Raw genomic sequence first — 13,573 nt, forward strand, 5'->3', positions numbered from 1 at the left:
TTCTTGTTAAAAAAAGAAAGTGTATTTTTTAAAAGCATATGTTTATAGTCTGTATAAAAAAAACTTTGTTTTAGTATTTATAGTATTTTTTGTGAGGCATCTGATATTGTGACTTTGAAATGCTCCAATTTTGGAAGCCGATATTATAAACTTTGTATTTTTGGATAGATTTCTCACTGCAGAACAGATATGACTGGTCATGTTCCTGTTGTGCTTCAAGCGTAGCTACAAATACAATACAAGCAGGGTGAAGTAATCATGTAATTGGGAAGCAATTAGATGTAACAATTGATGCATCAAAGAGTGCTGTGAGAAACCACTTTAATGGTTAATATTAAAATATGTACTAAAATTTCATAGACAGAATGAGAACAGTCATCTTGTTGTGCATAATCTATAAACAAAACCCACTATTATCATATAATATGCATTTAACTATGTCATTCGCTATCTATACTTCAGTACTGTGTGAGTAAATTCACCTTGAAGAAATACCACTAGTTATGTGGTTTATATCAGTCAGGTATGTGCTCAAATCAGAATTTTAGAATTGACTCCCATTCAATTCATGAGTTCAAATTTGAATTGAATTGTCCACACCCCACAGGATGTAGAATTTGAGTTTGATTGACAGAAAGTAGAATTAAATTCTGTGCAATTCAAAGAAATTCCACTCAGACATAGAACAGTTTTTCACTGAATCTGACGGGTCACACTTCCAGATACCAAAGAATATACGACTTTTCTCTGGAATCAATGTTCATATTCTATTTTAGTGCATAGAATAGCCAATTATATTTCCACCAACTATTTCATTTGTTTGGCTTATTTTGAAGGCTTTAGGGCCAACACTAATGCATTCTGGGAAATGTAGTATTTTCCCTATATTTACCTAACTTTAAGAGATTAATGAAATATAATATCTTAGAATATTGATTTTTTGAGAGTTTCTCCTGAAAACCAATATTTTATATACATGTATATTATTGGTTACAGATCTGAATGTCAGAACCGTTTTGGCTGCCAGAGTGGTTCTGAATCAGAAGCCGTCCGGATTTCTAATCTTTAGCGCTTGATTTTTACTTTTTGTGTGTGGAAATGTTTTCTTTTCCTTTTTTCTGATGACTTTGCATGAGTTTCAAGATGAGCTTTTTTCTTATTTTTAGCTTTGTTTTATTTTGTATGTTCTTTTTTTCTATCAAGCACAATGTCATGCAAAAGATTATATTGGAAGAAAGGTGGAATAGACTTAAATGTGGTTTTAATGTTCTGTTACGTTTTCCTTGTATGGTCAATTGTCCATCTTCGATTCGAACAGTGGCAAGGCCTCACACAAACTGAACTGCTGTGTCCAAAAGCAACAAAAATACATGTTTTATCAGCCTTTTATTCACATGGAGATGCAATTATCTGGTGTTTGTACTTATACATTTGATCTTCTATGTGTTTATGCGCTAGATGCCCACTGAAGTGTATTCTGTTTGCCGAGTGTATAGATTAACTGTGTTTATTGCTTTTCGGTATAAATGTTTTTGTGCTTTATGTGATATGTCAATAGTGAAAATGTGTGTTACATGCACTGAGAATTAATGTGCTGTAGTTTGTCATTGTTCTTCTGTTCTGTTTTTCTGACTTAGTATCGGTTTACCAAATGTTTTCAGAATGATCCAAACTCTGTGTTGCTTAACTGTGTTTTTACAATCAGTTGTCTTTTTTTTTTTTTTATCTGTATTTATGTAGTAAATCTGACTGATTTTAAATATCTATTATTACTGCCACAATAAGGGGAAAGATGATGTTTTAATATGAAATGGACCCTTGCCATCCACACAGGATACTGGAAACCAGGGGTCTTCAACCTTTTTTTTATTTTATTTTATTTTTATTTATTTTTATTATTAACAACAAATCAATACATAAAGCACATGAGGGAACACAAGCATACATAGATTACAAACAGGGGGTCTTCAACCTTTTCATGCCCAGAGACTAGCTCCCAGACAAATCGGCGACCCAGGGAACCCCATCATATGTTAGCAAAAATAAATGTTTTCACATATTGTCTTATCATTAGGTGACTGATAAGAGCAAGAAGTAATCAACAATTTAAAATAAATAGATTTGGTAGATGCTTTCCACCACCCCACATTCTAATTAGAAGAGGAAGTATAAACTCTAATATAGCCTATTAGCTCGAAACCCATTTTTGCTAAGGGCAGCTGGTTAAACAGAGTTTAGTTGTGTTTTGGCAAAAATGTATGTCCAAGTCAAGAAAGCTAATCATATTTTATACTGTAGGTATGTCATTTAAAATCAGTTTATTCTGTTGCTTAGTGATATAAATAAATATTTTCGATGACCCCCTGCAATACCTTCACGGACCCCCGGTTGAATAACCCTGCTGTAAACCCATCAACTTCCCCATGACACCAGACAGGTAATCTGGGCAATATTTAAGTATTACATAGCCAAACATGGCCATCTCAACGTTTTAACATACTAGCCTGGCTGCCTGACTGAATCAGCAGTTGACAGCTTCCCTTAATGTCATGACTGTGACAATGGAGCTGTCCAATGCTGAAACCGACAGATCCAGGCTGTATAGCTGCTAAATAAATAACTGTATTTCCAAGTACTACATTCATAAATTGTCCCTTTAACTCTTATTTATAGTTCCAGTAATGCACTTATTTTGGGGCACATTGTTATCTGTCCTTCACTAAAATGTGTTTCTGTAAATGTTGAAATAGTCTTCAAATACTCTAATTTCCCACTGCATCTCAAAAGTTACGTTTTCATTTTGTTAGACTGAGAATTACATAAACTTAAAACTATACACTTGTCTATGAATTGTTTACATTTAGAAAAGGAAAATATTTTAGGAAAATATCAATCGGCTTTATCTTAAGTTTATTTCTCACTGCATAACCTACTGGTATTATTAAGACTGACATCTTTATACCTTGAGGTAACTCTTTGTACATGTACCAAATTTGTAAATATCTCCTTATGATGTAAAAAAAAAAAAAAGTATTGATGTGATATTTTTTGCTTTTAGCAAATATTTAGCTCTGACTAGGTTAGGTTAACCATGTGCAAACACTCTGTGTGACTAAAACCTGCTCACCAAAAGCATCTCCAGTAGGATAAAATGCAGATCTCAATATAATTCTGTAAATGTTTTTATTTATTATAGTGGCAATACATGTAAAAAGGGAAAATCAACCAGACAGATTAAATCATCATTGTTTGAATATTCGGGATAGTTACCACAACAACAAAAAAACTAGAAATCCTCTGATATGTGCATTTACTGGGGGATGGCCCACTCTAGTGGTCCCTTTCTCATACAACGGCAGCTAAATTGTACTATAATGTATTTTCTTTTCAGTTCTATTACTCAAATGTTGCAAATGTATTTAACTGCAATGTCTGGATACTACACCTACTGTACTTACAGCAACAGGACAGTTATGCTCATCGAATATGCAAATCCTAGCATTCAGCAGAACAGCTTGGCAATCCTGTACTTTTGTTGAGCTGACCCTTTAAAATGAATGGATCAAATCTTGTTCTTTTTAAATTGTGCTTTTATATAAAATGGGAAAAAACAGACCAAAAAATCCATGTGGGCTGTATTAAATGTGTGCTAAATAACTGAAAACGGATGTTAAGCTTCTATTCGAATCATACCTAATGTATTTTTCTTGTGTGAAGGCTTCAGTCTTTGTATCTTTGCATTACTATTTGTAAATGAAATTAGATTAAATAAAATCTAAATAAGCATATTAATGGGACTGACCCCACTGAATGTTGTTGGCCCATGGTTTTATTGTTGTACAATGTCTCCATCTGGTGATCATGAGAGGTAGAATGGCCGTAGAGAGCACAAATATTATGTTCACACACTAAGATGATGATGATAATAATAATAATAATAATAATTTTGTAGAGCCATTGTACCTGAAGCGGTCACATTCAAATCTTGTCAGCTAAAATATAATAACTACTTATCAACTTTTCAGAAAGATAATGCATTTAGTTCCCATCAATTGGCATTTTTTTCCCACATCTTTGGGAGTTTCCCAGGTGAGTCGCTGGAAAGAACCTTATTCACCTGGTTCCCCTGACCCCTCTAGTCACATCCTGTATAGACCCAGCAAATGAACATTTCAGCAACAGTTTGGAGGAAAGCAATGCTAACAATAACTATTTTAACTGCTTGGGCCAGTAAATAGTCCACACTATTAAGACTACAAAGAATCATTGACCTAATCAAGTCCAGTGAGGTTTCCATAGGACCATATGTTCACCTAATTTAGCTTTTTATTGCATACGAACAATACAATGCAGGGTCATACACAAAAGGCACCATCAGTAGGAATAACTTCCTATTGAAAAAAATAACAGCTAGAACTGAACACTTACATTTGTAGTGTTTAATATAAGCTACAATTTCACAGTAGGTATTGTAAGCAAATGTTATTGAAAACACAGTAGTTGGGCCTTCCCACTAGGCCTGCACTTACCCTAGGTGTGTTTAGGTTTAGCTACGTGCGCGGGTCAAGTGTGCGTCCATTGCATCCCATAATGCAATAGGCCGTTGTGAATGATCCAGCAGTCAGCAGCTGGTGGTGAGTTTCCAGAGCGCCGAAGAGGCAGCAGCAGGCGATAAACGTCTCCGAATCAATGTGACATTATACGAACGTTTAAGCGTACATGCATTAGATAAATATGCGGCTCAAGTATCTAGCATATCTCCATAAAGGCCCGTGAGAGTCGACAAGTACCACAGTATTCGTTTTGGAGGATTCCTCCCCCGTCCGCCGGATCGCACCAAACAGGCAATGACAACGGCCTCAGCAACTCCGCAGCAGATGAGAGACCGGCTGCTGCAGGCCATCGATAGTCACAGCAATGTGAGTAGCAAGCAACACGATGTGGCTTTCAGGACGAATACTTGCCGTTATATTTATTTAAAAAATAATATGCCCAATATCCACTGATAAATTATAGCTAATAATACAAGCTTGTGAGTTGACACCTTGCTTGCTAGCTTAAGTTAGCTACTGACTTATCTACTGTAGGTAGTTAAAACTAGCCAGCTTGCTACGCTAACGTAGCTAACATCGTTGCTAGCCTGGCCAACAGGGTAATGTTTAGCCAACTATGTTGAAAACAAGTTAGCTTAACTCTTGATACACTAAATGGATATCAGACAAAATCGCGTCAGCCTAACGTTAGTTAGCTAACTATCTAGCCCACTTGATTTTTCTCCCATTCCTCGTCCGTGTCGAAATACACGTTGTTGCGTCGCTAACAGCACATAGCAAGCTAATAGCTACCAAGTACCTAACTAACGTTGGGTTGGCTAGCTAACTTGTCAAAATGAGTGAGGTCGAACTTGTTTTGGTATTTATTGGCAAGCTTCGTTTCTAATTCCTTCACCGAACTAGTTAACGAACTTTGGCTAGTTAGCCAATGAGCCAGCGAATGAAACCTCTGTTTCAAACAAGTGTTTATCTGTTAAATACTAGCTAGTTAAAAGTAGTTGGCTAGCTAATCACATGACATGTGTTATCCAATACCCATCTAAACACCTGTAGTGATTTTGTTGGCCAAGGTTTAGATAACTTAGTTAACTTAACTCGTAGAAAGCTAACTGGCTACAATATTAGCTACCTTAGCTGCAATGGCTATACAGTTGACTGCTCATTGCAACCTGCAAACTAGTTACCTAGCTAAGATTATAAGTAGCATCAGGATAACATGGCTAGCCTCATGTCATGTAACGTTACCTAGTTGTCAGGCTATCTTATTCAGTGTTTCCTGCTATGGCTAAGATCATTTAGGTATAATTTAGCAAGTTATGTGCAGCAAGTTACTATATCATGCTTTACATAATTGTAGGAAAAATAAACGTATTTTCACGACTTCAGTTGTATCATCAAAATCAATACATCAAAGCACGTTTTGGGCTCATTCAGTAGTTTTTACGTGATTAAGTAGAATCCTGTTGATATTCCTAAAACATCAATTGAAAATGGTACTGTTGCTGCTTCCGGTTGTCATCGATTTTTGATTCATTAGTCCACTGTCAAAATATCAATGTTAAATGTCCAAATTCATAACATGCAGAAATAGGTTGTGCTATTTTGAAGATAAAACAAAAAATTACTCTGTACACGTACATGTCATACATGTGTTGAGAACATATATTTTGCTAAATTACTGCCGTATAAACTACTCACACCAACATTTACCAAGTGTCTTGTACTGTAATCAGTAGTGCGCACAAATCGTTCACATTGATATTGTATATTAATCCACGGATCTTGGAAAATAACCACGGCAACATGTACTATTTGCGCTCTTCTAACGGACAACCCATAATGATCTTGGGTATACTACATATAGCCTACCTGTCGATAATGTGAACCTGTAGTAGCCATTTATTAGCTCATCTCCTTGTGCCACAATGTTTTTGCAGTAGATAGCCAAAGGAAACCCAACACTTTTTTTTGGACTGCATCATTTTATTGAATCATCACATCATTCTACAAACCAAAAATATGACTGTTTAAAGCAATCGATTTAGTATCATTGAGAGTGAAAAAATGTCCTTACGACAGTGATACGTGGTTGTCTCACTTAGCTGTCTTTACATTTACCAGACAGCATTCTTTTAATCTTGATGGTAATATAAAAGTTAGTCAATCACCAATCTGAGGTAAAAAATAAATAAATAAGTGTAATTACACTCCATTTGTGGTGAAAATACAAGCTTGTGTAACACAAACTGTCCACATTAGGGAAGTTAGCACATATAAAATAATTTTATGACAAAATAATTCAACATGTACATTTAGGATGATAGTATATTCTGCCCACTCACCAAGCTATTGCACCTATTTCTCACTCATTATTATGCACTCAAACACAATTTAACCTGGCTCTCTAGACTAGAACTTCCATAGTGTCTGTGCAGCAGCCTGAACATTCAACATCACTAGTAATTGGCCAGATTGCTTGTTAGCCAGTTGATAACCAGCATAGCGTTTAGCTCTAGCTAGGTAATAGGCCAGCTCGCAAGCCAACTGTTGTTTACTTAGAAGTATCAGTTGCGTGACACCATCTTTTTAAATGACTTGACTGTTGAGCAATATTGTCAGAAATTCTGTGTTCTGATCACCACTTTTGCTCCTTCCAGCAGATTTGCAATATGGTGGCAGTATTAGAAGTTATCACATATTTGGAGAAGTTCCCTATCACCAAAGAAGCTCTTGAGGTAAGACCCAAAGCTTTCTAAGTTTAAAAAAATGTATTGTTCCCAGTGACAATGATTCTGGTGTTCTTAACCACTTTTGATTATTTTTTATTACCAACTTAGGAAACTCGCTTAGGGAAACTGATCAATGATGTGAGGAAGCAGACCAAGGATGAAGACCTTGCCAAGCGTGCCAAGAAGCTTTTGCGGAGCTGGCAGAAATTGATCGAGCCAGGGCAAAATGAGACTCCATCGCGGGGGGCCATGTGTGTCCCGGGCTCTGCAAATGGCAGTGCCCACCCCCTTCGGACTGACATTCCACCCCCTGATGTCTCAATGGCAAGCAAGGGTGTCCCAGAGGTGAAACCCAGAAATGACGTCCACAACACCCACTCGCCAAAAGCGGAGAAGTCGAGCAGCAGAAAGCGTAGAGGGGAGCAAAGGGACAGTGTGCACTTAGTCGCCAAAATCTCCAACTTGTCCCCCTACGAGCAGATGTACAACACCCCACCACCACCCACAAATGGGATTGCAGGTAGCCCTGAGGCTCCCCCATCGCCGGACAGGGCCCGTACAGAGCCCCTAGAGAATGACAAACATAGTAGAATCCCTGTCAATGCTGTCAAGCCTCACCCAAGCTCCCCGGGCCTCACCAAACTACCTAGCACTTCTTCTTTACTCAAGACTGCTGTGTTGCAGCAGCAGGCAAGGCTGGACGAAGGAGGTGGTGGACAGTATCAGGCCAAAAGCCCCCACTGTCTCTCATCAAGTTTGCGGAGTCCGCGAACTATGAAGCAAGAGACTATGTCCAAGCGCTCATCAACATATGCACCAAAAGGGACTATCCCAAGCCCAGCCCGGAGCCCTCGCTTGCTGTCGTCCCAGTCTTTAAAGCCCCCAGCCGAAGTGTCTCATGTGGATGGGCTGCCACCCCCTGCCCATAGGGCCTCACTGCACTGGCCCGGCTCCTCAGAGGTCACCACTCATCCCCCACGCAACGCTGCAACACTGGAACCCCCGCCGGTGTTTCCTCCCACCTCCCAGCCCGCCCCAACCAACTCTGAGTGCTCAGAACTACATAGACCCACCCCTCCTCCTCCTCTGTAGTGGTGGTCAAGGCTGAGGCAGAAGTCGCTGCCTCCAGCTCGGACCGCAAAAAGAGGAAGAAGTACAGGTCCAGGGACTACTCTGTCAACCTGCAGGGGCAGGACACAGAGGACCAAACGAGGCCTGTGCGGTTAAAAGAGCGCAGGCTAACGTTTGACCCTGTGACGGGGCAGATCAAGTCCATGGTACATAAAGAACCCTCTCAGGTGGAAGAACCTCCAAGGCCACCTCCCCCTGAGCCCCAGCAGAGGACTCACCTGCCCCTGCAGCAGAATCCCGCTCCCACCCCCAGCCCCTTCCAACAGACTAACTGGAAAGAGCTGTCCCGAAACGACATCATCCAGTCCTACCTAAACCTTCAGAGCAACGTGCTCACATCCTCGGGGGTCCAGGCCCCCGGCGCACACTTTTTCATGTCAGAATACCTGAAACGGGAGGAGAGCGATGTTAGGGAGGCGAGGCGAGGAGTCCACGTCTTGCAGCTGGACAGCTCGGTAACGGACACACCGGGGGTGAGCCGGGAGGTGACTGACGAGGACCTCCACAGAGTACATATGGAGCACTGGCAAGGGGTAAACGGTTGTTGCGACACCAAGGGCACTTGGTACGACTGGACGGAGTGCATATCTTTGGATCCGCATGGGGATGAGAGCAAACTAAACATCCTGCCATATGTCTGCCTAGACTGAGTAGATGGAGTGTCTCTCTCTGTCACTTGACAGAGGAAGGAAAACTATTTTTTTAGCCACTTGAGTTGTGGAAAGCCAGAACTGCAAAACTCCCTCCGTGCCTCCCTCAGAGATAATCGAATGAGGTTTTGGTATATAAAAAAAAGAAAAAAAGTTGGTTTGTCAAAGGGCTGCTATTTCAGTTCTCTTTTCTTTCAAAGATTTGTTTTAAAGTTGCAGAAAAGATGTGCCCCTGTTTGCAGTGCTGCTACTAACAAGGAATTGCAAACTAAGGTTCTAGTTGAGGGTTGGCTGGGGTTTAGGTGTCCAGTTGAGGCACAGTTCTGCTCAGAAGGGGTTGAAAGAGTTCATCTAGCACAGGTAAAGCCGAATGTGTCCAGCAAGTGGAATACTGGCACCAATTTGGCAGTTACAAGAAGCTTTATGTGACATATATATAAAAAAATAAATTATAAAATGTCTTATCATGTATGCATCTATTTATTTGACCCTTTTCTGTTTTTTTGGGAGGTTTATCAAAACAGATGTACAAAACCTGTAGAGCTTTTCTGTTTGCATCACATAATGTTGACCTGTTCTGCAATGGAAACGAGGCATACCATTGTTTTGCACAGTCTTTTCTTTTTATTGGCCAATGCGCGTTAGCTATCCAACATTCCATACTCTTCACATCTCTCTCCTCACTCTGTTCTAATGTACCCATGCCATCATACAATTATTACCGGGAGGAAATACTAAAACAAATTTTGCTTTTTTTTGAATGTGTTCAGTTCAAAAAGTTTTTTAAATAAATAAAAAAAATCTGTTTACTTTTTCAATTATTTGTTAAATGTACCTTTTGTATTTCCTCCCATATCCCCTAGCAATCCTCACCCAGGCAGAACTGTGAGCAAAAATGTCAAAACAGAGAGCGCTAGCATTAAAACTGTAAACAATTGTGAGGACAAGAAAATACGGAGGTGTTTGTATGCGCAAACTATACTTGTCACCATTCCTTTAGCTATCATTTTGCCTTATGGAATTTCATCACAAGATTTTTAAAGTTGAACAGCCTTAGTGAATGTACAGAAATGAGACCTTTTGTATTTAGTTATACAGTGGTAGATAACTTTTGTAATTCCATAATTGACACAAAGTTACATGTAGATAAAAATACAACACACCTGCAAGTTCAAATTTTGTACATAGTTTTGACATCCATGTCAAAATTCCCTCAGATCTTTTAAGCGTTTGTTTTGCAGGAATGTTCTACTCATTGAGAAGCATGCATGATGGTGAATGAACAAGCATAGTTTCTTTAGCTTTTTTAGTTAACTACATAAACCTAGAGTACTGTGGTACCATCACACATTCTAAAAACGATTTCCATGAAACAAACATGGTAGTTCAAAGTAGTTTCTTTTCCCTTTTCTCATCTTGCATTGCCCCTGTTCTCCACATATGACATGACTTTAGATCGGCGAAGATCAGACTGTGTGCCGCTAAATCCATCCCTACCAATGTGCCTTTGAATCTGTATTTGTTCCGCAAAATACTCCTGTCCTTGGAGCTAGGTTTATGTCAGGGACAATTCCAAATTCTATGTCCGATAATGCTGGAATATGCACCATTTTTTTCCCGAAGCAATGGTCCTTAGTGAACACTGGTCCAGTATGGGTAAATTGCAGACTGCGATATCACTCAAACACAGCTCGCAATAAAGAAATGTTAATGATAGATGTGGATCTGGTCAGTTTTGACTGGGACATCTTTATTTGTTCAGTGTTTAACATCTCTCAATAGTTTGAAAAATAAAGTGACATTCTAAACCCTGCTCTGTTTTCTTAATTCTGACACAATATAAACCCAACCTGTAGTCAGGTTTAACTGTTTAATGTTGGTATTAATATGGTACGTTCAATGAAGTAAATGTGTATGTTTATGGGTATATAACTACTTTTCTTTTGTGTGTGTGTGTATTCTTTGTCCTCATGGAGCACTTCAGTTGGTTTTAAGCATGGAGTAGAATGGGCAATGACAAGTTCTATGGTTAAACAGAAATGTATATCATAGCTTTATATATTTTTTTAATTAGGTTCTGTAGCTGTCGTCATTGTTATGATAAACCGCAATAACTCAACTCCCTTCCTCCTGATAGCATAACCGAGTCTCTACATGCATTTCAGAACACCTCCGTGCTGAATCACTCCAATCAACCCATGACTAAACTGCACAGTGCACTTTTACCTCACCCGAGTTGTAGTCAATGAACTGCTGCTCCTTCTAGAAGACTCCTCCTTTTTAGACTTGTGAATTATCATTACACATCTATGGCGTCACCTCTCTGACAACCAGCTGCACTCCTGTGACTGTCTGGAAACATGTCACTGAGGACCAGGTCAGGGCTCTGTTGGGTCTTTGGGCCCTCTAAGTTCTCACTTGTGACCCCACTTCTCCTCGTCATTCTCTGGTGGTTGGTGACTGTTCATATCGGATTCATGAACCTGTTGCTTCCCTATCCCTTGCCTTCAGGCAATTATCAAACGATATACAGTTGAAGTCAAAAGTTTACATACACTTAGGTTGCAGTCATTAAAACTTGTTTTTTCAATCACTCCACAAATCTCTTGTTAACAAACTATAGTTTTGTCAAGTCAGTTAGGACATTACTTTGTGCATGACACAAGTAATTTTCCATCAATTGTTTACAGACAGATTATTTCACTTATAATGCACTATATCACAATTCCAGTGGGTCAGAGGTGTACATACACTAAGTTGACTGCCTTTTTTAAACAGCTTGGAAAATTCCAGAAAATGATGTCAAGGCTTTAAAAGCTTCTGATAGGCTAATTGACATCATTTGTGTCAATTGGAGGTGTATCTTCAAACTCAGTGCCTCTTTGCTTGACATCATGGGAAAATCAAAAGAAATCCGCCAAGACCTCATAAAAAAATGTAGACCTCCACAAATCTGGTTCATCCTTGGGAGCAATTTCCAAACGCCTGAAGGTACCACATTCATCTGTACAAACAATAGTACGCAAGTATAAACACCATGGGATCACGCAGCTGTCATACTGCTCAGGAAGGAGACACTTTTTTCACAAAAGTGAAAATCAATCCCAGAACAACAGCAAAGGACCCTGTGAAAATGTTGGGGGAAACAGGTACAAAAGTATCTATGTCCACAGTAAAACTAGTCCTATATCGACACCCTGAAAGGCCGCTCAGCAGGGAAGAAGCTACCGCTCCAAAACCGCCATAAAAGACCAGACTACGGTTTGCAACTGCACATGGGGACAAAGATCGTACTTTTCGGAGAAATGTCCTCTGGTCTGATGAAACAAAAATAGAACTGTTTGGCCATAATGACCATCGTAATGTTTGGAGGAAAAAGGGAGGCTTGCAAGCCGAAGAACACCATCCCAACCGTAAAGCACGGGGGTGGCAGTATCATGTTGTGGGGTTGCTTTGCTGCAGGAGGGCTGGTGCACTTCACAAAATAGATGGCATCATGAGGTAAGAAAATTATGTGGATATATTGAAGCAACATCTCAAGACATCAGTCAGTTAAAGTTAAAGCTTGGTTGCAAATGGGTCTTCCAAATGGACAAGCATACTTCCAAAGTTCTGGGAAAATGGCTTAAGGACAACAAAGTCAAGGTATTGGAGTGGACATCACAAAGCCCTGACCTCAATCCTATAGAAAATGTGTGGGAAGAACTGAAAAAACATGTGTGCGAGCAAGGAGGCCTACTAACCTGACTCAGTTACACCAGCTCTGTCAGGAGGAATGGGCCAAAATTCACCCAACTTGTTGTGGGAAGCTTGTGGAAGGCTACCCAAAAGGTTTGACCCAAGTTAGAGGCCCAATTTAAAGGCAATCCTACCAAATACTAATTGAGTGTATGTAAACTTCTGACCCACTGGGAATGTGATGAAATAAATAAAAGCTGAAAAATAATTCTCTCTACTATTATCCTGACATTCTTAAAATAAAGTGGTGATCCTAACTGACCTAAGGCAGGGAATTTTTACTAGGATTAAATGTCAGGAATTGTGAAAAATTGAGTTTAAATATATTTAGCTAAGGTGTATGTAAAGTTCTGACTTCAACTGTACTTCTGCCAGACACCCACACCACCTGCAAGGGTACAGCAGCAGCCAAACTCCCAGCCTGGTCTCATAGACTAGACGTAACATAGTGAATGTAAATCCGACACAGTCAAATTAGTATGATACTGTATGTTAGGTTTGGCATGGTTACATAAGACAGATGGTTACTCAAAAACAAAGTATGGTGGTTTGTCGTGCATATAATGCTAATGTCTAGCAGCTGAAAGGTTGCTAGTTTGAATCTCATCAGGGACAAATTTAACATTTGAGCTAATTAGCGACATTTCAACTACTTACTACTTATTAGCTACTTTGCAACCAAAGTTCCCTCTAATTTTTTTCGGCACTGAGCAAATTTCGTCTGCTGAGTGCAAACTTGAACTTTGTGAAATTCTGTGCAACTTCCAGCGCA

At 39.4% G+C, this 13,573-nt stretch overlaps 1 protein-coding gene across 1 annotated transcript; it reads left to right on the forward strand.

The window, feature by feature from the left end:
• Nucleotides 1-4,505: 4,505 nt before the first annotated feature.
• Nucleotides 4,506-10,876, forward strand: LOC124042016 (mediator of RNA polymerase II transcription subunit 26-like). The gene is made up of 4 exons (XM_046360279.1): nucleotides 4,506-4,919; nucleotides 7,214-7,288; nucleotides 7,391-8,290; nucleotides 8,350-10,876. Exons 1-4 carry the CDS (start codon nucleotides 4,848-4,850, stop codon nucleotides 9,061-9,063), a joined length of 1,761 nt encoding a protein of 586 aa, XP_046216235.1. The 5' UTR covers nucleotides 4,506-4,847; the 3' UTR covers nucleotides 9,064-10,876.
• The last annotated feature ends 2,697 nt before the right edge of the window (nucleotides 10,877-13,573 follow it).

Source organism: Oncorhynchus gorbuscha, linkage group LG08 (genome assembly GCF_021184085.1).
Source record: "Oncorhynchus gorbuscha isolate QuinsamMale2020 ecotype Even-year linkage group LG08, OgorEven_v1.0, whole genome shotgun sequence".
In the NCBI taxonomy this organism is placed as follows: Eukaryota; Metazoa; Chordata; class Actinopteri; order Salmoniformes; family Salmonidae; genus Oncorhynchus; species Oncorhynchus gorbuscha.